The sequence below is a fragment of the Rhinichthys klamathensis genome, unplaced genomic scaffold (assembly GCF_029890125.1).
Source record: "Rhinichthys klamathensis goyatoka isolate OS25496 unplaced genomic scaffold, OSU_Roscu_1.1 h1tg000181l_1, whole genome shotgun sequence".
Taxonomy (NCBI): Eukaryota; Metazoa; Chordata; class Actinopteri; order Cypriniformes; family Leuciscidae; genus Rhinichthys; species Rhinichthys klamathensis.
The window spans coordinates 4,911,797-4,939,583 of record NW_026606709.1 but is presented as its reverse complement, the minus strand read 5'-3'; the positions used below and the strand labels follow the sequence as shown (position 1 = coordinate 4,939,583).

At 37.7% G+C, this 27,787-nt stretch overlaps 1 protein-coding gene across 35 annotated transcripts in view; it reads left to right on the top strand.

The window, feature by feature from the left end:
- Positions 1–27,787, top strand: part of mical3a (microtubule associated monooxygenase, calponin and LIM domain containing 3a) — a 125,320-nt gene that overhangs the window by 96,180 nt on the left and 1,353 nt on the right. For 14 of the 35 annotated variants that reach the window (XM_056261350.1, XM_056261349.1, XM_056261351.1 and 11 more), the window contains 17 exons: positions 2,945–3,034; positions 5,652–5,825; positions 6,600–6,662; positions 7,807–7,878; positions 8,292–8,405; positions 8,627–8,709; positions 8,828–10,697; positions 12,009–12,103; positions 12,209–12,412; positions 13,293–13,343; positions 14,372–14,479; positions 14,594–14,687; positions 16,850–16,900; positions 17,879–17,929; positions 20,688–20,753; positions 25,539–25,638; positions 26,939–27,012. In XM_056261350.1, coding sequence (XP_056117325.1) covers positions 2,945–3,034; positions 5,652–5,825; positions 6,600–6,662; positions 7,807–7,878; positions 8,292–8,405; positions 8,627–8,709; positions 8,828–10,697; positions 12,009–12,103; positions 12,209–12,412; positions 13,293–13,343; positions 14,372–14,479; positions 14,594–14,687; positions 16,850–16,900; positions 17,879–17,929; positions 20,688–20,753; positions 25,539–25,638; positions 26,939–27,012 — 3,360 coding nt within the window. Of the gene's footprint in view, positions 1–2,944; positions 3,035–5,651; positions 5,826–6,599; positions 6,663–7,806; positions 7,879–8,291; positions 8,406–8,626; positions 8,710–8,827; positions 10,698–12,008; positions 12,104–12,208; positions 12,413–13,292; positions 13,344–14,371; positions 14,480–14,593; positions 14,688–16,849; positions 16,901–17,878; positions 17,930–20,687; positions 20,754–24,087; positions 24,120–25,538; positions 25,639–26,938; positions 27,013–27,787 lie in introns of those variants that run through there. The other 21 variants (XM_056261383.1, XM_056261361.1, XM_056261384.1 and 18 more) reach the window with 18 other exon arrangements.

Genomic DNA, 27,787 nt, shown 5'->3' with positions numbered 1-27,787 from the left:
ATCACAAGCGTGCGTCTGAGCAATGAGCGATCTTTCGACTCGTTACCAAGCAGCGAATGCAAACAAAATGAAAGTGGAACGAAAATACGCTACTCATTTATGCTTCATGGACCGTTAATTACGAATAATAGACAGAGCAGCGCATAACCTTTCTTATGTAAGTTATATCAATGGAGCAGCCCCCCGAACCATTGACAGTAAAATAAAGACCCGAACTTGCCAGTCGCGGGCCGATCTCGCTCACGCGACACTGTTACTAGGAGATCCAGTGAAGAAATCCATTGAATTCGCCTCAGAATTAATAACATCATCGCTATGAGATCCAGTGAGAAACATTCCGATTCGGCGCAGAGCTCTGTTATAAACCATAGATATCAGATCAAACAGCGCTGACGTGGAAACCAGGAGAAAAACTTATAGAAGGCTTTCAGTCCACAAATCAGCAACATTCACCATGGATTTAGGCTAATGTAGTAAGTAACTCTAACCATAAATATGATAATGTGACAGAAATAGTCAAACGCAGCCTACACATCTTTTCTAGCACTTCAAAACTATAATATCATATATAAATGCTTTTTTTTTATGTATTTTTTTTATGTGATGACCAACACATTTTTTGTTCATCCTTCAAAGATTATCCTAAAACTAAAAATTTTAAGATGTTGGATAACTCTTATTTAAACACTTATTTTAAAAAAAATACCATTGTAAACAGTAGGATGTTTATTGGCTATGTTCAATCCTTAATATACATTTTTTCACTCCTTTTGTTTTTTAATTAATATTAAGACATTATGAATAATAATAATAACAAAAGTTAATTTCATCTACACCCTAAATTAAGCTTAGTGATTTATTGTCAGCCCCAGTGCTACCAGATTTTTTTTTTTTTTTTTTTTTTTTTTTTTCAGTGTGAGTTCTTATTTGAGGTGATGCTGCCCTCAAATTTGAGTCTGGAGCCCTGTGAACTTAAAATAAAACTGCATATCGTAATATCTGTACGTTAAGTCTCTTTATTATTAAAGAATTTGTCAGTATTACAGTTATTTTGGGGGAAATTTGAATAATTGCATTGCAAGCTGATTTAAGGTGTGCCCCTAAATTTTCTGCTTGTGCTCCTAAAATTTTCAGTCAGGGGCAACAGCGCTCCTAGTAAAAAAAAGTTAGTCTGGAGCCCTGCTCACAAATCTAAAGTACACATATGGTAATAGTTATCACTAGTTATGGGCAGATATTAATGAATAGGGCTGGGTATCGTAACAAAATGTTCGGTACCGATACCGATACCGATACCTTGACTTCGATACCGGTTCCTGAACGATACTTTTTTCGATACCAATTTTATGTAACCAGGTTTAACAATATAACATTACCTAATTTTTTTTTCAGTTTGTTGACTTTTTTACACTCATATTTTGAGTATGTAAAAAAGCACCAATGCTAAAGTTTTCTATGTTTCCTAATCATTTAACAACATGTATTCTTTACTTCAATGAGCTCATTGTTTCTGCTTTAACTTAATGCATTAATTAACGATGAAACTGAATGAAAATTAATTGAAATGCATTACACTGTCACCTCTGATAACAGATCACTCTAAATTGTAATTTAGACATGCATTTTCTGTAAAGCTGCTTTGAAACGATATGTATTGTGAAAAATGCTATACAAATAAATGTGAATTAAATTAAATATAGGCTACTGGGGGGCGGGATATATACCTGCACGTGAAGCTTGCAGCAAAGCACTGGCAAAAGTAGCCTAATGATTATGGATGTGGAAACAATAGCAAGGAGATATTTTAATTGTTTATTAATGAACAAGTGTGAACTAATGGTGTGTTCACACCGAACGCGAATTTAATTATTTGTGCGAGTAGATTACATACATAGTCAATGCAAAGACGCGAATAGACGCATCATTCGCGCCGGGCGTTGCGAATGACGCGAATTGGGTGACGCGTTTGCCGCGAACGTCTTCCGCGCAAGTTGAAAAATTTGAACTCGAGCTGAAGATTCAAGCGTCGAACTAGACGCGATAGACGCGTATTTGACGCTCTATTCGCGTTCGATGTGAACACCATTACTCTCAAGTGTATTTTGTGCGCTTCAGTGCCTAGATTTACCGTGTTGCCGGTCTTGGCAGCAATGATCTTGTCGAAAATATTGCATCGCGTGCATCTGGCATCGAGTCTGGCACATGACATAGGTACACTTTGGATAATTTCCACATATTTTCTATCTATCTGGGTTGGGACGCACGCTTACACACACACACTGCAGCCTCACGTGCGACGAGCCGCGTCTCTGGGCAGCCGCGTAATCTAGTGTTTTTCCGCCACAGCCAATCATGCTGCATGCTTATTGTTTCACTGACGTTGACGAGATTAACCACTTAGGTACCGAAATGTGGTACCGAAAAACAAGACATGTTTCGATACTCGGTAGTATCGAGGCAATTCGGTCGGTACCTAAAAAGTACCGAACTCGGTACCCAGCCCTATTAATGAAAGTCTTGATAACTTGCTGTGAATCAGATATTAATTCAGTACCCAATCTGACGGATTCCCTGGAGCATTCAATAGAGTGATTAAACCCAACTTTGAATTTGTTATTGTTCATCCAACTCATAAGAACCATTTGTTCATCAATCAGAATATATGTTCTGAAGGCAGAATCCTTAGGTTTACAAATTATTTCACCATGGCACTATAGATTCACTAGGCTAGTTTGGTGGTACTGTGGCTGATGTTGAAGTCCTCAGTACTCCTGTATCCGAATGTTATTAGAGGTTCCTTGTTCTGTGTGTCATCCTGTACTGTGAATATTGTATTTTTCTCCCCATCTTTTACTTGTCACTTGTCTCTTTATCCTCTGCTCCGTCTTTCCATCGTTTGTCTTTGTGTATGTGCGTGTGCTGGGGTAATTGTATGGGATGACAGCGGGAGAGTATTTGCCCTGGGAGAGGGAGCTTCAGTCAGGTCTTTGGTTGGAGAATCTTGCAAATGAAGAGGATACGGGTAAATTTAAAGGTAGTGATGCTTGTGGATGCGTTTGGCTTTAAGCACATACTGATACCTGGTAACTTCATCTGTAAATGAAGAATTGTTGAGCTAACTCAATTTGCTAATTTCTCCTGCTTTTCTCTTTTAATTGGCTCTTGATTTTTTTTAGATTTTATACGGCTATGGAGCTTTTACCATGAACTTAAATGTTAATTGCTCTTTTTTTCTGTTAAAATGTTAATTTGAGTTGAAATGTCGTGCATTCACACCACTAAGGTGTTTTGAATGAGATTTTATCAGGGTGTTTTCACACTTGTCTTGGAATGATTTGAAAATGTTTGAACAGATGAGCGGTTTGAATCTGAGCTTGGTAACAGGGAGAGAAGATGATCTGGGTAACAGGGATGCCAGCTTCCTTGTTTTGTTAATGTTTTTACTGTTTTTAGTTTTTACCGAACCTCAAAGAGATAGTTCACCCCAAAATTGTATGGCTTTCTTTTGTGGAACATAAAGATATTTTGAAGAATGTGGGTAACCAAACCATTTTGGTTAATATTGACTCCCTTTGTATGTTTGGAATGACATGGGAGTGAGTAAATTACACTCTTTGTGTTCTTTTTTTTTTTTTTTTTTTTTTTTTTTTTTTACATTTTTGGGTGAACTATCCCATTAACAGACACAGCAATTTCTTCTGCCGAAAATGTAATGCAAGAGATGCAAAGAATGTATGCAAGAGTGCATGACATTTCTGCAACAAGGTATGAGAAATGAATTAAAGGCCTACTATAATGTGCAAATTATATCATCATTACAGGGCTCCAGACTAATATTGAGAGCAATAGCACCGGTGCCACTAAGTTCTATAGATGGTGGCACCAGCACTTGATTTGGGGGGGATTTTTAATTATAAAGGTCATTTAATCATAAAATTACTATTATTTTGCATTAATAAGTGCAGTAACTAATGGTATTACATGTTTATTTCCTTACAGTAAAGCACTGAGCTTGAGATGCAAATAAAATTAATTTTTATCAACAACAGTAATATGTAAAAACCAAATTTTTATAGGGATTTAAAAAAAATCTTATTTTTGGTCATCACATAAAAAATAACAGGTAACACTTTATTTAAGTGTCCTTGTTACACGTTAAGGCTGATTTATACTTCTGCGTCGGACCTACGCCGGAGCCTCTACGCTGTAGGCTACGCGTTGGTTTTCATTTACTTCTGGGTCGTTGTCGCGTTGATGTGCAATTACACATGCAGAGTGACACCCGAAGGAGGGGTTCTAGCAGACCAATCACAGCGCTTGCGGTCCATCTAGAATTGACGCGTTGTTATATTTTTGGAGAGGTGCATGTCAGGGTACGCCGAAAGGGATGTGTGCTACACACAGGCTACGACGTAGCTACGGCGTGATTTCGACGCAGAAGTATAAATTGGGCTTTACATGTAGTTACTGTAGTAATAACTATTAATTATGCATTATTACATGCAACTAACCCTAAACCAACCCTTAGCCTTATAGTAATGTAGTTAATTATTATTACGCAATATTTAAATGCATAATTACACTGTAACATGGATACCTTAAAATGAAGTGTAACCAAATCAAATTTCAATTTAGATAATATTTAGAGCTTTGAAGTGCTGTAAAAAGAATGAAGCGCTTGAAAGTCATTTGAAAGTGCTAAATTCTAACTCTCCAAAAGGATGTACGAACCATGTAATGAATAATGTATAAACATTTGACTATTTCTGCCACAATACCATGGTTACAGTTAACTACATTAAATCCATCGTTAATGTTGGTGATTTGTGGACAAAAAAAAGGCCTTATAACTTGTTAATTCATGGCACAATGTTTATCCTAGATTCAACAGTGTCATGCTGACTAAATAAACTGAACTCTGATCAAGTTTACTCAAATTCACACCAGTAGATCAAGTGTGAAAGCACCCACGTTAATGGCTTAATGTAATGGCTTCCTTGCCTTCTTAAGCCACTTCCATGAGGGAAAGTATGTTTGACGCTACACCTGTTTTAACAAGACTTGAGCTTTATTGTAACAAAAAGGTGAAAACTTAAAAACAAAACTCTGTGCTCCAAAACAAGCAGTGTGATGTAATGTAGGTCAAAAAACTGTCTCCCTTCCCCTCCCCTTGCCACATCACTTCCTGCTTAAGATGGCTACCTTCAGGAAGTCCCCAAAAGGGGTGCAATTCTTTCCCTTTACCACCGGGGGGAGTACAGACAGTAGTTACATATAGCCATAACATTAACACAAATTATGGTGAGATGGTGCTTTTTTTAAAACTTTTTTTTATTGCTGTAATTTAAAAAAAAGTAGCATGCAAAGGCTCCTCCATGAAAGTATTTACTAACTTTGCACTTTACACAGTCTATTCTAAACTATAATGTTCTCCTATCTTTTTTGTCTTTACTGTTTCTGTCTGGCCATTTATTGCTGCTGAATCTCACTCTCTGCTCACATTGCTGCCTATGGGGACTTTTTCGTGACCTGGCCCTTTTTACTTTTCAAACAAATTGGATTTTCTGTTCCTGACCTGCTAATGGGCTCACCAATTAATCCTACAAAATGATCTTGTCACCTTAATGGCTACTGGTAATGCCACCATGCAGCTGGGAACCTGCACATCCAGCAAGCTATTCATCCAGTAGACCCTCTGGACAACCAGATGGACAAACACTGGACATCCAAACAGGCTGGAAGGGTGGTGGAGGGCCCCTCGCTGTCACCCTTAGGCTCTCAGCCCTCGCTGAACACCCAGCTCACACAGCCCACCTCTTCCACAGGTAACCCCATGTGGAGGAGTCATACCTGGGCCCGGTGGCTTTTTGGGGGTGGTAGATGGTCCCATTTACACCTGGTATTAACATGCATCGCAAATATTTGTCCTCGTGTTATATTAACCTAAATATTATATTATATTAAATATTAACCTTCTAACTTAGTTAATCTTTAAAAACACTGATTAAATGAAATTTTTGTTAATCTCAGAATGAATATCCATTTTTCATGTTGTACATTGTAATGGCGTGATGCCCAAATCCACTTGTAGCCTTTTTTTTGTTACATTTTAAAATAACATGAAAATGATTATTAGCATCAACCAGAATTTTAATAGTGGTGAACTCTAGATGAATGTTACCAGGTGTTGTGGGATTTGTGTCTGATTTGCATGTGTGATCGCTTTTGATGTGAATTTATCTGGTCAGTTGGACAACTTCTGTCCTCTTCCTTTCATCCACAAGTCTTTTGCTTGCTGCTTATGCTGCTTTCTGTATTCTTTTATCTTGCTTTGATACTTTTATTTATATCACTGTTTGTTATTGTTGACAATATGTTGACCTTTCTCTCGTTGAGTTATTTGTTCTCCTATATTTTTTGTGTCCTTATGTCTCCTTTTAACAACATTGTGGATATTGGGGCATTGCTAACTAAGTACATGCCCATTTTTCTGTTGATCTCTTTGATTTATTCATGAATGAATGTATTTTTGTATTTTGTTGTGACTATGCATTTCATGTACCTGTTCCCATTTCCATTTTCCATTGATTTAATTGTAGCCCCCTCCCACAAATCCATACGTCATGAGGCTGTCAGAGCCTGGCTGGACTCGATGTCTGAAGGTAGAGAGGAAAAAGCTTATATTAGTGCCAACTGAAACACACATTAGTGCATGGCAGGACTTTTGAACACTTAACACCACTGCAATCATTTTTTAACACGTATTTGCATGTGACGTTTCAACATGCAATCAAAGTCGACACTACCGCATGCTGCTGCAGTCGTGAGACAGCGTCTGGTGTGATTTTTATAATTCAGCTTGATCCAAACACACACTGACTAATGTATGAATCCAACATGGTTTATTAAGTATTCTTCTGAAATAATACAAATTATGAAATGTCCTTTAATAAAAAAGAAAACAGTGTACAGAATGTTAAAAGAATTCGTACACTCTAAATTTGTTGTCCCAGGATGTCTGTGGTGCATCTCTGGAGGACACACGGAGCACTTCATCTACAGCACAAGGCTACGGAGCCAAAAAGAACTAAAAACATTTCTAGATATTTTCATGGTTCAGAGAGTGGACACGCCAAAAAAACTCATATGACAACCTTGAGCATACAAAACAGAAATAGAATGAAAATGGTTGCATACGATTCTGAAGCTTGTGAAAAAACAAACAAACAAAACTTGGCTATGGTTTAAAGTTTTGCTGGTAATAGGCAAAACTTTTGTGCAAATATTAACATTAATGAATATAATTTGCTGACAAAAATGGTGGTGAGTGGAAGAGGGTGTTCCAGTTAAGTCTTCATATTTATTTGTGTGTAATGTTCAGTTTGGTGCTATTGCTTTTTATTCACAACTCTTTACTCACCCACATCCCAACCCTTCTCAACAGCTGCTGATTTTGAGCCCAAGCCATTTGACTGTGTAAACTTGCATACTTGCATGTGTTTAACTACTAATAACATTTGTTTATTTCAACATTTTGTCATGTACTCTCATTGTGTTTAAGTTAAAGTTCCCTAAAGACTAACATTTGTTAGCTATATGATTGATACATTCTTTGCTTCTTTTTTTGCACACTTATTTCATAATTTAGCCACAAAACTGTTTTGTGCTGCTAACACCTGTACATGGAAGATTTTCTAATATTCATAAGTATAGTTGAATAGTTTTTACTTTTTTTTTTTTTTTTTTTTACTTTTTTTTTTTTCTTTTGCCCAACTTATTCATCTTATTCTTCTCCTGTCATCCCAGAGCCTTGTGAAGAGGATGACGACGCAGAAGCAGGCAGTCCTGACTTTGAGCCGGGTACCGAAATAGATCAAGGTTTGTCAAATCCACATGCCATTTTTTGTTGTGATTTTATTACGCCTTTAGAAAGGTTAAGGTGTTACATGTTTTACAGTTTAATTGGCAATACCAGCCCTTGTGTCTCGATTTAGTAAATAAAATTAGGTTAACAGACTTGATATTTTAAGGTTGTCTGTCTCCTACTGACAAACATGAGATGAAGTTACTTTGACTTTACTTTGTCGCTTACCTTTTTGGTAATTTATTTTAAATTATTCAAAAGGGGGAAATATGATGGTAACAGGGTTGACAACTTAAAGTATTTGTAATACACTGTCAACAGAAATGTATACAGAATTTGCTTGCTTTTGCAAAAATCTTACTTTTTAAAATGTATTTCCATATATTTTGAACAGACTTTCACACTATTTTAATTTCTAATGTCACAGAGGACATTCCCTCAGATGCAGAGGCTGAAGCTCGTTCACATTGCATAGATGAAGTGGTGACGCTTCCAGTGGATATGGGCAAACCAGAGAGCCAGGGACATGTTTTCAACACTGGTAATCATAACCTAATCATAATCATATAATTTCATGCCTTTTCCATTTTTGTTTGAGACCAATCATTTGCAAATGTTCATGTCCTTGCATGACTTGCGTCTCTGAACATATTGCATCAATGTCTTGCTTCATAATTATTCAGACTTTGATGATTAAAATCTCAACTCAAGGGGATTTTCGATGTCCATCAATATTTGAGCCAATTTTATTTTTCCTTGCAGAGAAAACATCTGCAAATCCAAGGGAATTGATTGTGGACGTTGTGCTGTCTCCAATCCAAAAACCTGCTTTACCCATAGAGGAGGTAATACAGGGTTGCGAGATCTAAATGTATTGGGCTCACTTGTTTGCTCTGTATTTAAAGTAGCAGCAAAAGCCACTGTATACTATAAAATTCTGCCATTATTTTTCTCTTTATACAGGTGAAAGAAGTTTCTCCTGTAATACTAGTTAAATCTCCAGGTGCACGTTTCTTCCCTGAGCCCTATCTACCTGGTAATGCCAAACTGAACATTCCCCCACCTCAGAGTCCTGATGCTAAAAGACCCCATTCTCCTGTTGCTCAAATTGTTGCTCTATCGCCCATCTGCTCCCAACCTGTTCCACAACCAGAGATGCCATCTCCCAAATCACCTGTCCAGCCTTGTGCTTGTTCTCCAACAGGTAATCCTTTGTCTCCAATGTGTACCCAATCACAACCCTGCCATGAGCCACCCTCACCCCTCTCCACAAGCTCCCCTGTCAGAACGCAGCCAGTACCAGCAGTCACTTCCACTCCTTTGGCTAAACCTGCTTCTGAGAACCGAAACAATGAACCTTTGAATGATTCAGCACCTGAGGAAACCCCCGTCAAGAAAACAGACCTCATTGAAGAGTTCTGGATGAAGAGTGCAGAGATCAGAAAAAGTTTAGGACTCTCACCTCTAGATCGAAGCAAAATAACGGGTGAGAAGAGCATTGTGAAAGCTCCAACGCCTGAATCATCATCTCCCAGGTCTTACACCCCAGAGGACTTGTCTGAAGAGCAGAAGCCTACTTTCACGGGACGTTCTATCATACGCAGGATCAATATTACCTTGGAGGGTCAGGTTATATCTCCAGTGGAACCTAAGAGCAATAGTTCTGAGAAGAAAGACTTGAGCAGCAGTTCAGGGTTGGGTCTTAATGGAAGTGTGACTACCAGTCAGACAGCAACTAGTGACAGCTACAACAACTCTGATTCTACCATGCTCACACCTCCTTCCAGTCCCCCACCACCCCCACCTAATGAGGAGCCAGCTGCTCTCCAAAACAAAAGGCCTCAGGCTTCCTGGGACAACCTCCTTGAAGGTACTGAGGAACCCAAATCTGAGACTATGCCTCCTAAACCTAAGACTCCAGTTAGTCCCCGTCAACCACAATCAGTTATGGCTCCAGTGCCGACCCGTAGAACTAACCCACCTGTTGTGATGAGGGTAAAGGAACCGAATAAACCACGGCGCGAAGAAGTAAGGAAGTCTTTTGTGGAGTGCGTAGAAGAGATACCATTTGCTGACGATGTTGAAGACACATACGATGACCGCACTCCAGATACAAGTGGTCTGGAAAGATTTTACACCCCGCCAACCAGCAAGGTCAACCGAGACAAGCCTCCTTTCCACCTGGCACTGGCAATGGAAAATGGCAAGCCCAGCATTACTGAAGGAGTTTCCCGGACAGCAAAAAATCCCCAACATTTTTCTCCTGAAGCCAAGGAGATCGCAGAAGAGCGAATGAGGGCACGGGAAAAGTCTGTGAAAAGCCAAGCTCTGAAAGATGCTATGGCCAAGCAGCTTAGTAAGATGAAAGAAACAGAGGCTGCCAAGGGTGCTGTGGCAAAAGTAGCCTGGAATGTTCCCGAGACAACAGGAAAAAACAAAAAGCAATTAAATGCCCCCAAGGACTCTGCGGTGAAGGCCTTGGAGTCCAAAAAGCAGACAGACATACTCCCTGACCGTTTCTTAACTACACCGGCCAGGAAGACCTTGGACAGTTCAGTCACATCTTCAGAGAGCTCCACAGGAGGCAAAAGCAAGAAACGCAGCTCACTGTTTTCTCCACGCAAGAACAAAAAGGAAAAGAAAGCCAAAAATGAAAGACTATCTGGCACTGAAGAAACGCCACCCAAGCACAAGTCCCTGTGGAAGGCGGTGTTCTCTGGCTACAAGAAGGACAAAAAGAAAAAAGACAACAAATCATGCCCAAGCACACCCTCAAGCTCTACAACTGTAGACTCAGGGAAGAAGAAAGAATCACCTCTGGACAGGTCCTCAGGTCAGCTGGATTTTTTTCATTCAGATTTTTTCATCCCTGTCAAAATGCATTAGTGTCTATCCTAGCTCTTATTCTACAATCTAGTATGAAACCTACGAAGGCAGCTCCTTTCTAAGCCAGCATCCTAACTGGCATCGAACCTCATAAGTGACCGATCTGAAACACTCAGCACGGTAGATTCACTTTAAAAGTAGTTTCAATGGAGTTCACCGTTACCATGTTGCTAAGATAACATGTAACATTGTGGTACATGTAATAAGCATGAAAGTATATTGCGTAAAATATTACCGGGATGCACATGCGTGGTAAAAATAAATGAAAACGTGGAGGGAAATGCTTTTGAGTAGCAACATTTTTTTTTTTTACATTTTTGGGGACAGGTACACGTTTACTTACTGGAATAGGATTTTTCTCCATCTCTGGTAAGATAGCAATGCTGATGATAAGTGTCTTAATTGATTATTAGGGGTACAATGGATCGCAGTTGATCTGTACGGACCAGGCCCCACGGTTCGGCACCCATGTGATTCACGGTTTAACTGCTAAGTTTAACCGTCATAGAGTGAAAGTTTATCATTTGGACGCGTTTTGTCTTGTCAATTTAATCATTTAAATTATTCAAACAAAATTATGTCAAAATACCCGTCTCGGCAAGCATTCTCGCGGTTATGTCATAAGTGAACAGTCGAAAAAGAAACCTGATGTGTGTCAGTATATTCGGTCTCTTAAAGTGACAGCAGCCTTAATATTCCTGTTGTAGTCTGTATCATTAATGTTAATAAAATAAAATACAGCTTTAACAAAGTTGAAGCTATATTTAATTTCTACTGTGAACAAATAGTGTTATTGTGAGGAGAGCAGTCAGGAGGAAAGTGATGTCGACAGCTTGTAGGATAAGTGTGCCGTGTAAAGCATCTCCAGGTGCTCCCTTGAGAACCAGACCAAAAAAATGATGTGCACCCATGAATATAAGCATCATGGCACAAAGCTTTGTGTGATCGTTGTCTCCGAATTAGGACCCAAAATAGATAAATACTAAGTGTGCTTTTTAAAACAGAGAAAGGTGGATGGTTAGTATGCGCCAAGAGCGGGAAAATCTGTATATCCGTGCAGTGTGCTGTGCGCATGTCAAAAACTTTAATCCACTTTGAAGCTTGTGACATAAACGCGTACGGCTCACTACAGATCCTCATGGGTTATGTTAAAATCTTGCAGAATTTTGCTTAGTTTAGTTTAACTGGCACATGTTTTCTCAGTCTCTTTCAACTGGTGATTTTCTTATGCAAAGTTCTCTTTAATTTACTGATGTAGATTTACGTCTGAGGAGAAATCTCAGCTTTTCTGAGGAGTCTGATCTCTCCTGTGACGATGTTCTGGAAAGATCCTCTCAGAAGTCCAAGAGTGATGTAAGTCTATATGATATTTAAAGATCCTCTTTTTTTTCTCATTTGAGTCTATTGTTTTCTTTCTGAAGCTTCTCGAATTTTAATGACATTTTTTACTGTTCTCAGCGCCATGTGGACCTGTTTGACTTGGTGTCAGATTTGAAAAAAGAGACGATTAAAGATGAAAAATCCAAAGAAAAGGAAAAGGACAGGGCTATGGAAAAAGGACGAGTGACAGAAAAGGGCAAGGAAAGGTCAAAAGAGAGGGAGAATGAGAAAAAGAGGGTGAAAATGCAGGATATGGAACAGGAGAAAGGAAAAGAGGAAGAGGTATTTCAGTGATTATGTATTGCACAATAACTACCGGTTTTCAGACGGAACACGAATGCAACACTATGCCGAAAAAAAAAAAAAAAACAGTAAATATATATATTTTTAAAACATAAAAAAATATTGTTCAGCATTGTGTTTCATTCGAAACCTGTACGAAATCGAGCATTCTTGTGCGTTTGTGTGAAGGTGAATAGAGAGAGACTTGAGCTAGATGTATAGAACAAGAAGTCATAGTGTTCACCAGAATTCATAGAATTAAAAAGGCACTTTTGGAGTGCAGTGTTCATCTTTCTTAACTAGTCTAGTGGATATGAAACTGTTTCGTGATTTTTTTTTTTTATATAAATTGTATATATATATATATATATATATATATATATATAATTTAAGTATTCTGTTTGTCCAAATTATTATTTTATTTAGTGGGGGGGGGGGGGGGGGGTGGGGGGGGGGTAGTTGTTTGTGCTCTTACCCTCTAGCAAATCTTTTAGAGTAATCTTGTAGTCCAAAAGGTCCAAAATTAACTTTTTACCACACCTGCCAATGGAAAAAATTTTGGCCATTGATATTTGCTTGCCATTTTTTACCAGTTTTGTTGGTTAATGTGATGATTATTTTACATACTGTCTGGGTTGCCACACGAGGTTGTGGAAAAAAATGTTGGCTGGTAAATGTTAATTTTGGACCCAGAGTATAATTGTGTTGCACAAAACACAATCACATTAATTTGTACTTATGCACTCATCCCAATGTCCTTAAATGTTTGTGTTTGTGTGTTGTCGTAGAATCCTGATTTGATTTAATTGTACATTAACCCATCTAATCGCATATTTTTTGTTTTGTTTGTTTTCCTTTTTTTCCAATTTATTTTTCTAAGTCTGTTTATGTACCTCATGCATTGGCGTTCAAGAGATCGTATGCCACAAAGGTAGTGTGTTCATTCATTCCCATTGGTCTACCTATTTTACGCATGTTGTATCACACCGTCATGCCTAACCCCTGTCTGTTATTGTTGGTCCAGAGATTGCTTTGTTTTATTACTAACAGTTTTCTGCAGCATGGTGAAGGCTAAAGCACCCCCTTTCTGCTGGAGGATGTAACTGCATCACATGACATTCTCAAATGGCTTTCTGGCTGTTTTCAGCATACCGTTTTCTATACTGTGTACCTCACTGGTTCATATGCAACTCGTTTTTCTCATTTCATAGCTTTTACCTGACTTTCATGAAGCATCTCCAGAGTCACTTTTTTTTTTTGGTCTGTCTATCTTACACTTTGGTCTATCTTACACTTTGGCTTTGTGCAATTGTGATGAAATGCACAGACAACAAGAGCTTGTGACATTAGTCACAGTACTGTCTGTTTTGTAAATGATGCATTTGTGTAACAAATCAATATTTTAAAGATTTGTGGTCTAGCTATATCTTGACTGTCTAATCTATCTAGTTTGCAAATTTAGAGCTTGAGTCAACTCTCCATTTTGTAATGTTTAATACTGTTTTGAGGTTGTTGTTTTTTTACCCATAATGTGATTACGGTCATAATTATATACTTAATATACTTCTTTCTTTCACTGGATTTACAAAAAAATTTGGTTATAATACATATGTCATTTATTAGTTTATTTACAGCAAAAAATCTATATTGTAATATATATATTGAGGTATATACAGTACCAATACTGTGATAAAAAAGTTACTTGTACTGTGATATAAACTTTTGATTTCTATTGCCAAAATCGCATATAGAGGTGCTTTAGAATTGTAAGTCAGAAGTATTTCAGCCTAGTAGTGGATTAGCTTTGACATTTTGCTCTGTTTTAGATTCTGCTGTAGTAATATATTACACAAACTCCTGCCATAGACGTCCATGAGACACCAGACAAGGATCCGCCTTCAACTGACCCGGATACAGGTTACAGGAGCGCATGTTCTGACTTTTAATTTCCTTTTGCAGAAGACGTACACGGAGGAGGAACTCAACGCCAAGCTGACAAGAAGAGTACAAAAAGCTGCACGCAGGCAGGCCAAGCAAGAGGAGCTCAAGAGGCTCCACAGAGCCCAGGTGAAAGCATATTAATGACTTTTTTTGCATGAGTTTGTCAAAGTTGAATTTCAGCCATTATCATGCAGAATAATAGAGTGTGTTGTCAACCAAAGCTGCTTTTTGATTCATCAGATCATTCAGAGGCAACTGGAGCAGGTGGAAGAGAAACAGAGGCAGTTAGAGGAGAGAGGTGTCGCGGTGGAAAAGGCGCTGCGAGGGGAAGCAGGTATTTCTCTCTTTGTCTCACTTTTTTTTTTGTTGATCAAAATGGTTCCTCAGATGCTCTGCTGAAGGGTTAAAGCAGTGGTCTCAAACTCGCGGCCCGCGGGCCATTTGCGGCCCGCAGGGTGATATTTTGTGGCCCCCTACTTGACATTAAAGTTTAATGTTAGTGCGGCCCGTCGTTGCGTGTGTCGCGTTTAAAAAAAAAAAAAGAATAATTTTTATCCCTTATGGGCTACCATAGATAGTCTCGTGACACGGTGGGTTTGTTGTCAATAGTTGTCAGAGACAACCGCGAAGTACAAACATACTGCGCCTGGAAAAAATGAGCGCGTCGCTTCAATTATGAGCGCGCTTGCCGCGCGCCTACATTTGAAATAACGAACTTGAGCGAGCAAAATATGTGAGCGCGATATGTGAACGGCCCCTTGTCGAGCTACCACCAATCAGGCCACGAGCTACTGATAGCTCGCGAGCGACGTGTTGGAGACCCCTGCTCTAAAACAATGTGAGAATAATCATTTTGAGCTTGTAATATGTGTCCAACAGGTTGATAAGATGGTTTGCTTTGATTTGTGCAGTCAGTAATTTGAGACACTATACATGTGTAGAAAGAATTCAATAAGACGGGCAGACATGACTGCAAATATTTGTATTTCAAAAGCAATAATTGTTTTTCTAAGTATAATAAAAGGAAATGTGCCTTCCAAAAAAAACAAAAAACATTCAATATCATTAATGTGTTGTATAAAGAAAATAAAAAGGACATAAGCAAATATAAATATCACAAATATGTGTTATAGACAAAGAAAGTTTGTAAAAATGAACTTTAACTGTCAGAAAGACAGCTCATGAAGAACCAATCATGTACAGAAAGGAATGTTCAAATTCAGAGGAACAGTTCAGAAGAAACGTTAATAATAAAGATTGAGAAGATTGGATCAGTTGTGCTCCTTTTTTGGAATACTTGAATAGTCTTTTTTTGTGGAATACTTGATGCGGCCCATCCTGACCCAGACTCTACCTCCAGCGGCCCCCAGTTAAGTTGAGTTTGAGACCCCTGGGTTAAAGCCTTGGAGCAGATCTTCATAACTCATGCTTTTCTATGTAGCTATTCTTTGACCTTTATGTCAGAGCGCTACTTGCTGTTGTTTCTAGCTTCAAGCTTCAAACTACAGTGCAGAAATTAAAAGTGAAATTGTGTTTATGCATCCTTTGCCTTTTGATTAAAAGCCATTTCGTGAACTTGGGTTAGTATTCTGATGCACAGGATCCGCTTTTTTATTTATACAAACCTTGCTAGAAGCTTGTATCTCATTACTAAATTTGTTTCATTCTGTCAGGCTTGAGATATAGCATTAGCATTTCAATCAGGGTTCCTGTGATTATGGAAAACCTGGAAATATCAGGGAATGTTACAATTGTGATTTGCAGGCTTGAAATAGGCCATGATAATTAATAAAACCTTGAAAAAGTCATTGACATTTTTGTAGTAAATGTAATTTTTTCCCCTAGTCATGCTCAGCTCTAAATTATTTATTCGCCAAGATTGCTTTTTGAGCTCTCCAGCTGCAAGCATTTTATTTTTTTGCCTTCTTGGACACATTTTTACATAAAAAATAAATTAAAAAAAAGAAATCTGTCAATTCCAAGTATTTGTACCTGACATACAAATGGAAATCTGCCCCAGCTACCTCTATAAATTATCTTTTAAAAAAAACCTTATTCACTTGAAAAGCCTTAAATCAAATTACTTCTAACATATCAAATATAGATATTGCAGAACTAATGTTTTGTCAGTCCCATTAACATTATTGTATGTGTTTTCTGCATTGAATTGCACATGACAAGGGGCTATCAAATACTTTCCATTCAATACGTGCTACAGTAACAGCTAAATGAATTGCTAGAATCTTTTTCATTATTGGATTCAAAGATAATTGTTTCCTTTTGCAAAATGTGAACAAATTATGTTAATAATTTCAAGTAACTCTAGCTGTAACAAATTAAATTGTACAAAATGTATGGTTTGTGAATCAGTAGGGTAGTTACAGGCAGTAGAAAAAAATAATGATTTTGCAATTATTGTTTCCTCTCTCTCCTTCTCCATTCCATCTTTTATATCTAGTGTTTCTTAATCTCTTTTTATCCTTTACTCTCTCTAAGGGTTGTATAAAGGTTCTAGTGTTAGTCCAAAACAGCGTAAGAGACGCTCAGGTATCCATTGTGATAACTCTAGTAGGTGTTGTAGTCATCCCAGCGGATCATGCCATCCTCATGCCGAGCATTGTCTCTACTCGTCTCTCCTCATGAGTGTCTCAATTGCATGCCCAGTCAGTCCGATCACGCCAAGCATAGATTTGTGTGCCGCCTCACTGGATGTAATCCACTATGAATGATGGAGGATGTAATTTTGAATCTATTCCGTTCCATTTTGTCAAACTTAAAACACCTTTTCTTGGAAATTGTCTTCTAAATGCTTTATATTCATGTTTTGTTGTTCAGCGTAACAAAGGATCACAAGCCGTAGTATAAAGGGTTAAAATGCTCGAGATGCATTGAATAACAAGTTTTCTTCCTCATATACAGATTACTCGGTTACACTTTATTTCGATATTCCACTTTAGACATTCTACTAACTATAAGTATATTTGCAACTACATGTCAACTAACTCTCATTAGAGTATTGGTAGACTGTTAGGTGTTGGGTTCGGGTTAGTAGAATAAGTTGACATGTAGTTACAAAGTTACTTATAGTTAGAAAATCTAAAGTGGACCATCAGAATAGTGTAACAAGTCATATGAGGGAGAAAAACGTATTCAAGCATTTTAACCCTTTATACTACAGACAATGTGTATGGCTTGTGAACATCGAAATGGTGTTACCAATGACTGACAGGAATAAAAAAAAAAAAGCTGTTTTAGATGCGAAAACATACTCGCACTCCAGAGTCTGTGCTGCCCTTGTGGCGGAACACAGCGGTGCAACAAATCTATGTGCCCATTTACCATTACGGGACATGCAATATAAATTCAATTAACTACATTTGTTTACATGCCAAATAACAAGTTGTGGTAAATGTATATTCGGCATACCTTGCTGCGTGTGTGTTTGTGTGCAACATATGCATGACTTGAAGCTACTGGCTGTGCCTGTGTGTGCAGTAACATGTTTCTAATATATCCTTATTGTAGACTATTGGGGAGAGTCTAATTACAGTGAGATCCTGGATTTGCATCTGGGCGGTATGTATTTCAAATCTGTTGCTTGAAATGGACTAACAACTAACGCCCTCTCTTTTCCCCCTGTACTTACTGAAGCCTGTCTTCTCTTATTTACCCCCTTCCGCCTAAATTCTCTCACATTTGCCCCTGCAATTTCTAATATTAATTATATATAATTTGTATATATATATATGAAATGTCTATTCTTGTATGTAGTATTTTGTATTTTATTTCCTGTATTTTTTTTAAATGTATTATATATAAATATTACATACTTTTTAAAAAATATTTCACGATTAAATTTTTTTAATGATCATTTCATTTTTTTATTTAAATATATTAATAAATTGTAAACATAAACATTTTATTTAATAATTTAATATATTTGTGTATTATTCAAATCTGAGCCAAACAAAACACAATGTTTTCCCACATTGCATTGGCATTCAATTTGCTTTCAGTTTTGATCTTAGTTTGCAAACTAAAAATGTTCCACTAATATGTAGCAGAACAAATCCAAAATGCTTAAGCAAACAGATGTAGCTAGCTTGAAATCCTGATTAAGCCCCTCCCCTCTAGCCTTTTTGTATAGCCAATCCCTGTCTGCTTTACTCGCCAACATTTTAGTTTTCATATTTCCCTCCCATACCTGCTCAGTTGCATAAGGGGGCCCGGACCCCGAAAGATCCCAGTGTTTGTACCTCATTGCGATTGATTCCATCATGTGTGGTGCGTCTTTCACTGTATTCCCAAACCTTACATCTCACACTGTGGATATATTGTGTGCTTGTTTGAATGAGTGTATTGTCTTGTGTTTCATTGATCACACGGTGAAGTTACAGGCAAGCCATGCCGAAATCACACACACACGCAGGCAGGAGATAGCGTGGTTATGGTGAATAAATTACCCATTGTTTTCAAAGGACATTGAGGCATTGTTTAACCATCTTATGAATCTTTTTCAATGCAACAAGGTGTTTCTTAAACATAGCATGCCAATAAGTTCTTGAAAGGCATCTTATTATTTTAAGTGTATCAACAATCGTTTAATTAGGAAACTAAGGTAAGTACAACATATCCACATTTTATAAATGTTCTGGTAAACTGGCTCAAGATGATGGAAAAGCATTTGAAATCCAAAAACGAGTTAAACTTGCTAAAGTTCGTTAGATTTCTGTTTTGGAATTGTAATGCTGCAACCCCATACTTGCTGCTTGTGGCTACTTTTTATTTTGTTTTATTAACAGTTGCACAGAGATTAAGTGGCAAACATGCGAGCTGTGCACTTGGATTGATTGTCCTGCAAAAGTGAGTTTTTCTCATCACAATCTAGTTGTTGGCAGACCTGCTAACAGTTGGTGGATTTCTCGTAATCCTAGCTCAAAATCACTTTGCATAATTACTGTCAGTAAGACATCTCTTGGCTGTAACACTTGGTCGTCATTTCCAAAACAATACAGTTGTCCCCATTTTTGTAACCAATTAAAAACTTCAGAAAGCCGTTTTGAGATTTCTGTGTAACTTTGCATCAGTGTGCGGTTTGTTTATGGCCTGGTTTCCCCGCGGGTCGTTACCATGCATGTCTGCATAAGAATGCGAGCTTGTTGCTTTTCATGGATAATTAGTTCCCCAATTCTTCCCATAACTGCAGAGGACGAGCCAGCGATATGAGATGATGAGGTTTAAGAGGAGTGCTCATGTTAGATTTGCATGTTAGATTTAAACAAATCCTTTCAGTGAAAAAAAAAACCCTTTAATGTCTGTTTATTTACACAAAGTGTAGATGACGTATAAGGCAAATAGGCAACTAAGGAAAAAAAATCTCCTCATTCTTCACATAAGACAAGGTTGTATTAGTGCTGATTAGTTTTACCCGCTTCTGAATGCAGACAAGGTCGCAGTCTGGCTTTCAAGGATTGCGCTGACAAACTCCTCTGTGATAGTCCCTTGTTGTGAATTGCCCAACATCCGTCATCCAATTGTTTCAGCATTTTAAAAACCATTCTGTCACCCTGGCATGGCAGAGCTCAAAGAATTGTACAAGTATCTGCCTTTTCATTTGCTCCCATGCATCATTGGCGAAATCCTTTACTCTGGTGCCAGTCATTCTTCTCAAGTGCATTTGACGCTTGTTTTTTTGTTTTTGTTTTTTTCTCTCTTGTGGCTGGATTGACACCTGCTGAATAGATTGCTGATTTCCATATCAGACGTAGTGTGAGGATTGAGAAATATATTTTGCACCCTGACCAATCCCCTAAGATGATATAATAATTCCACCTAAGTTTTCTGAACGAATAGAACCCACTTTCAGGAGACCAACAGCTGCATACTGTACTTCTTTGATGAAGCCTATGCAGACATTAGGTTTGCTTTTGAGTCGCCACTTATTTGCCCTCAGTAGTGCACAAAAGGAAAAGTTCAAAGAGAAGCAATATTTCACCTCTCTTTCTCAGTTCATTCATGTTTGCGCTCTGTCCCTTGTCATTTCCTCCCACTATGTCACATCACACTGCTGCTTTTAGTTTCTCCCCAGAGTTCTTTCTCTTTTTGATTTCGCTCCTCACTTTTTTCTCTTCCACATCTCTTTCTTTCTCTCCTCTTTCTTGACTTCACTCTTCTGGTCACCTCTCTCTCTCTCTCTCTCTCTCTCTCTCTCTCTCTCTCTCTCTCTCTCTCTCTCTCTCTCTCTCTCTCTCTCTCTCTCTCTCTCTCTCTCTCTCTCTCTCTCTCTCTCTCTCTCTCTCTCTCTCTCTCACATTCCTTTCCTGTCTTGTGGAAGTTGAGCCCTATGTCGGGACCCCTCGCCGAAGAGCCCTGTACCTCTGCCCCTGCTGTGCCCCTAAAGGTAACGTAAACCCTGTCATGTTTGCTGCCGGCCAGCTGTTTTCATAACAACATGGCCAGCGGCGTTACTTTGACAACCCACTGGACCTGTGGAGTATTGCTTTTGCCCTCCGACTACAAATCTACTTCTCTCCGCTGCCCGTGTGTGTCCAGGCTTAGTGGGTTTCCCCCAGCAGATTGCGTCAATGCTTCTGATGTACAAATTTGTAACAGTAGTAGGGCTGGACGATATTTTTCAGTTTTACCAAATAGCAATATTTGGCAAGTAGATACATTTAAGCAAGAAGTAACTTTTTCATTTTATTTACATGCACCAACATAATAAACAGAGACCGTTGCACCAGCTGTGCGTAAGTTACAACATAGCCTAGTTTTGACGGAAATTGGCACTAATTTACAACTTAAGCACCACTAAATAGTTTCGCATTGCACCATTAAACTTAGTTGAAGCGTAACTCTGCATATATATTAAATATTTACTGAAGCCTCCTATCAGGAGTAAAGGTTGGAATAAAATAGCAAACTGACTGAACTGCATCAAAAAGCTCTTGTTTTACCTGACAGACTTCAATTCTTTAGACTCACGATAACGCTGACATTTACACTTACATTTTAAGAGAGAGAACATTGTGAAAATATGACTTTGTTAGCGGCTCTTCATCCCGAACCCATCCTTAATAGTGCGCCTCTGTGTTGTGCATGTCAGATCAAATTAGACATAATCAATAAATGTAATTTATGTAAAAATACTATCAGTATTTATTTATTGATTTAGTTTCAAATACAGTTTTTGAATGTTATTTACATATAAAACCACTTAAGTTATTCATGATAAAGTAGTATTATATTTAATGTAAACTTACCGTTTGGCAAAAGAAGTTGGAGTGAAGGATAAACATGGCAACACAACTTCTGCTCACGTATTTGAAGGCTGCTATTGGATCATTGAAGGTAACATCATATTATACGACTATGCATTACTTTACGGAGAGCTTACGACCTAATAAAGTACAAAGTTAGTTACAAACTTGCTAGTAGTTATTAAGCCTCTAGTGTGGACTTTTAGAATTTTAGAAAGAATTCATGAATATTATGCATTACATTTTAAAACTTATGTGCCATGTAAGGATTGCTCTGAAAAGTTAACCCAAATAATCAGTTGGATCAGTGTTTAAATCGGGCAGTTTGAAAGAACCGACTCGGGTGAATGAATCAAACTTGACCACACTATCCGCATTTTTGTTACAGAGGATTAGATGCTAATAAAATTCTAGATCAGCAAAAAAATACTAAATATGTGGTAAATGTTTGGTATATCGCCCAGCCCTCAGCAGAATCAACAGAAGTTAAAGCTTCATTTTTGGTTTCCTTTATTAATCACGATTCTACTTTTATTTTTACCTTGCTTTAAACATTATAAAGAGGATGAATATAGCTTGAAATACGTTTCTAATTAGTACGTTAGAGCCGACCTGATATGATGACAGGTCATTAGTGTGTATTTTGGGGGAAACTGCTCTGCTGACTGTGTGAATTTAAATAACAGCATGATTGTCATTTGCTCTTACCGAGTTCTAAAACTGTCAAATACGTGTCCCAACCACACAGCTCCTTTATAGAGCTGTATCATGGTAATCCATAGACTATATTCACTGTGTGTTCATGAGTTTCCATATCACTAATGATTTGCTGTGAAGGATAGCATGTGTAAGGGGAACACAACAGGAAAGTGAGGTCTCCAAACGTGGTAGTTTTTCTGATGTCTTTGTCACACCATTACGCTCAAATTTAAAGTCAACATGAAATCAATTTTTTTTTTATTACAGACTCCTGGTCTTATTATGAACATTATTCATAACCCTTGCAGGGTTCCCCACAGGGCATTAAAAGTCTTAAAAGTCTGAAATTAGAATCTCCTGATTTTAAGGCTATTAAATATTTGCATTTTTTCTGCTAGGCATTAAAATTGAAGGCGATCTGATTGAAAAATGTTTTTAGGCTGTGTAGCACCAAGTCTTTGGTAGTAGCCTACCCAGTGTGTTACACACGTCTTTTTTATGTAGTACATCACAGTGTGCGCTTTACCAGAGATGAGACGGGGGGGTGAGTCACTTGGGAGAAGAGAACGGGCAAATTCGAGCAAAATGAGAGAGTGGAAATTTAATACCGGTACTCAAGAGATGTTTATGACAGAAATGAAGCTGAACAATTTATGCCTCAAGACGTCTAAATGAGGTACTATGGGAATGAAAGCTAATTTATATTTTTTACCAGAATGCATTTTAAGAATACTTTTTACTCTTTACAACATTGTGCGCTGTCTTAAAGAGGCATCCGCTCTCTAATGTAAACAAGCCCAACATGGAGGAGAAGCACTGAATGAAAATGCATATTCACTCTCTGACAGTAGATGGAGCTTAAGGAACAGCAGAAATGCAGCCATAACCCCGTAAATAAAGCAGGCTGTGCTACTTTCTATTTCTGAACAGTAGGCTATTTAAATATTTCAAACAGCCATTCAGTCATTTGACATGTCATTTTAACACTCACATTACATCCGGTTATGCATGTTAGATTTGAACTTTTACTAAGCACTGTTAGATGTTTTAAGATGTTACATGTCATGTTTACACTATTTTGATATCTTTAGTATGGAGTACTGAGTACTGTTTAAATAATACAATGTATTTTGAGAATTGGTAAGTTTGTTCTTTATATGCGTACAGTATTAATTTAAGAACTCTTACATTTGATTCCTTGGTAGTCTTGCATTAAAATGTATTAAATGTAATTAAAATGTATGTTTTTTCTTTTTCGTATAGCATGATAGAGGCCACTATGTTGGGAAAAATGTTTTTTTGACTACGTTTGGCTAGTAATTCATTAATGCAAAAAAACAAAAACAAAAAACTTGACATCAGCTAATGCTTTAATAAACACGTTAAATTTTTTAGTGTTCGTTTTATTGCTGGTTAATAGAGTAATAATAATAATCATTTTATATTTAATTTATACTATGTACTTAATTAAAACTATGATTTATACGACTTAATGATTTTGTGATTCAGTTTTCTCAATAAATATCGTTTCTGCTTGAAATGGAAATATCACAATATAGAATTCCAATGGTTTCGAATGAGATTTCATCGTTGACTTTAAATGCAGTAGCACAAAATACAAATGTTCTGCAACATTGTGGTGTGTCTGTCGGTTTGTAATCTGGTGTGTGTGTAACTATGCCTGTGTATAACAGTGCCCTTTTGGCACGACGTTAGCGTGGTTGTTATACGACTGTTCTAATTGTGGTTCTTCTTTCTCTGTTCCTCTTGGGAAAGCATGGGGCTGAGTGTGGGGGAGGCCACTCACAGTGCGTCCCACTGGATAAGTTTAGCCTCCCTGTCCTCTGTTGTCCCTGTCTCTAACTGTTGTGTCTGAGGACCTCTACTTTGCCTCTGTGTGTTTAAAACAGCCAAGGCCAGCAACCGCGAGCACAGCCATTCGATGTATGTGTGTACTGTCTTTTTTCCTTTTATGTTGCTAGAGCCGCCTCTCCGTCAGCTAAGTACATCATGCTGCATCCAGGTTTACCATGCGATGGCTCATCTCAGTGCTTGGCTTCACTTGTGTTTTTATGTGTGTGTAGGGATGGGAGACAGGGTATTCATAGACATCTGGGACTACTAGCATGGGCAGACATGCACAGTTGTTCCCATATTCAGTCGGTGACAGTATTCTGCATTGATCATGGACTTCAGCGCATACCATGAGGCTTTTCTTTTACCTCATGCAGTCTAACGTCTAACTGCAGTCACAGTGCAAGTAAAGAATATTGAGTCATGAGCCTGACCCAGAGGACTTTTTAAAGGAATGTTCCAGGTTCAATACAAGCTTAATCGGCAGCCTTTTGCTGCGTAGTGCCGATTACCACAGAAAATGATTTTGACTTGTTCTTTTTTGTTTTCATAACATGCAAAAAATGTGGTTGTGGTAAGTCACTTACAATGGAAGTAAATGTTCTTTACGGTCACTTTTGAGTCATTGCTGTAAATTAAAAGTATTAATTTCTTTTTAAAAAGTCTTAGTAACTCGAATCTTTTGTACAGTAGTCTATAGTGATTTGATATATATATATATATAGCATAATTCTTTAACAAAGATACAGGCCTTATTTTACTGTCTTATAATTTTAAATTTGAAAGAAGAGTAAATTATTTATTGTGGTAATTTGCCACCAACTCGGTTCCAAACTTTTATTAAAACTGGAACATTTCTTTATGACATGCCTTATTTATTGCCATGATATTGGGATAAAATGGTGTAAAATTGGGTAACTTTTTGGGGGAAGCCTCCTTGGAGCAAGCTACGGACCCACAAAGGTAAAGTTAAGATGAATTTAGATGTTCACTCTTTTTGACATATACCTTTGACATTGCCTTGCATTATTACTTTAAAAAGATAGTCCTGAAAAAAAAAAAAAAAAGGTTTTAAAGTTTGAAGCAATATCCACTGCCTTGAAAAAGACCAAATGCCTCAGAAGTCCTGTCTGATCAGCATTGATCATGAAATGCTGTCCAATCAGAAGTCGCACCTCCACGCCATCCTCTGTGAGCCCCGGCAGCCTCGACCTCATCATGGTCTTCCACATTCCCACCCTACTCTTGCCCTGACAAAGACATCCTGGCTTGGCTGTCATCGCATTTGCTGTGTGGGTGTCTGTGTCAGGTCTGTGTGTCAGTGGGTGGTTAACTGCCAGGTTCCTCATGCTTCTCCAATGTGCTTCTTGCAGGAATGGGTAAAAAGGACGATCCAAAGCTGATGCAGGAATGGTTTAAACTGGTCCAGGAGAAGAATGCCTTGGTGCGCTATGAATCGGAGCTGATGATATTGTGAGTAGACACTCAGATTAAGCTTCAGTCCTGTTGCTTATGTTTCATGCAAACCTCTGTGGATGGCACATGTTAATGCTCAAGTGAAGTCGGAGCCACATTAAGAATGTTTTTCGAACCATGTCAAATTTTGACTGTGTAAAATATATTAGAGCTTATGTTTATTAAAACAATAAAAATACAATATAAAAATAAAAACTTCTATATTAATGAAGGGAAATCTTATTGTTTTCAAATGTAAAATGAGCATATTGAAGTGTATTGTCTAGAGTCTGGATGTTTTTATTCGTTGTACAAAAGGAACAAATACCTTTCTAAACAAGATCAACTGATGATCTCTAACAGGCAGATATGCTGTAGGCAACGGCATTGTGCTGAAAGATTTTGCCAGATGCTTTTATTACATTCTGTTTTGTTCAATTTACATTTGTGTGAATACAAGGTGCAATTACATATTGACTGTGCCTCGGATGCAATCAACTGTGCACCTGTGTTTGTAAAGATTAGCACCAAATGGCCCATACATTCAGGCAAAAGAACAGTTTCATCAGCAAAATTCAAATTACAAAGGGACATTTTCATCAAGAAAAAAACAGTTTGTTGGTTCTCCGTTAGAAGAGGGTCTTAATAGTTTTGCAGTTTTAGTCTGTATCGCATTTGTCACCGGTTAGTATTGTATGCATGTATGTAATTGTGCATGCTTTTTTTTACATTTTCTAAATGTAGAAATGCTCATTTCAGTTAATCATTAATACACTAATAATTTAAAAACTCAGTTACGGTAAATGTAATTTTTAGCAAATCTCAGAATGAATATCCATTTTTTTTTATTCTGTACACTATAATTTGTGATGCCTGATTTCATGTGTAGCATTTAAATCGTTTGATTTAAAATCAATGTATTACTTTTAATTTATTTAGACAAACTAGCATACACTTTTAGAATTGGCAATTTAGCAACCATAATATGAATATAATTACTGGCCAGTATTTTAATAACAGTGTAAGAAGTTTAATACCAGAAACAACTCATCGTCCAGATAAAAGAAGATTTTAACTTTCGCATGTTCTTCTCAAAGTGCTCTGCTTAAAGGCGCATCTGCTCATCTAAAACCTTGTGTTTGTGTGGACATTATGGTGCTGTAATGGCAGATGGTTTCTTGATGTCCATGTGGGGCATCAAAGAATCCAATATCTTTGAACATCAACGATTTTTCAAAGTGCCTTATAAAAACTCTATAGCTTAACAGCCATTGCCCTCTTCTCCCATTTAATTCTACTCCATCCTTTCTCTCTGCAGTGCTCGTGAGCTGGAGTTGGAGGACAGACAGAGTCGACTGCAACAGGAACTACGAGAACGCATGGCAGTAGATGGTACTTTGCTCTCCAGTATAGACCTAATCATATTTGAACACCAACAAAATGATATGCATTACACAGCCCTGCAAATATTTCTGATGATTTGCAAAAATGTATTTTCTGTTTGGATGTAGTAGAACACCCACAGATGTAGCAGAAAGCATCTGATCATGTTTGCATTTTCTTCTGTCAATGGCCATAATTCGGATTAGGCATACAATGTCATATATGTGAAAATCAGCTGAGTATTGAACAAATAGTTGTAACCTGGCTTAGAGCAAGATGGGAATCATGCATTTGTGGCAGTTTTTCTGGTGATTTACGGGATGATATAAGACGTGTTCACCTTAAGGCCCCGATATACTCATGGTTCTTTTTCGTTGTTCGTTAATTTGGGGTAAAACGAAGTTCGGAATACGTGAGCAGCGATATACTGTTATCAAACATCTGGCGCCGCCCACACTGCTGAGAGCGACCGTTAGATGCATATGTAAATGTGTAACCTCTTTCCTCTCGGTAACAAAATAACAAACAAAATTGAGAAAACGGCAAGCGTTTTTTAATAAAGCATAAGAAAAGCATCTGATCATATTTGCACGAGCTCTGCAATTCAGCACTCTAGTAAAGTCACGTTTTTATATATATAGTAATTTATACAATAGATTGCTTAAAATCAAGCGGCTTTAACCGTATTAAACATGAAAAACGGTATCAGTGTCGTTTAACCAGAAGTACAACTTAATTGTCTACTATAAAGCAGCTCCTCCAGTGTGTTCATCTTTTCACTCAC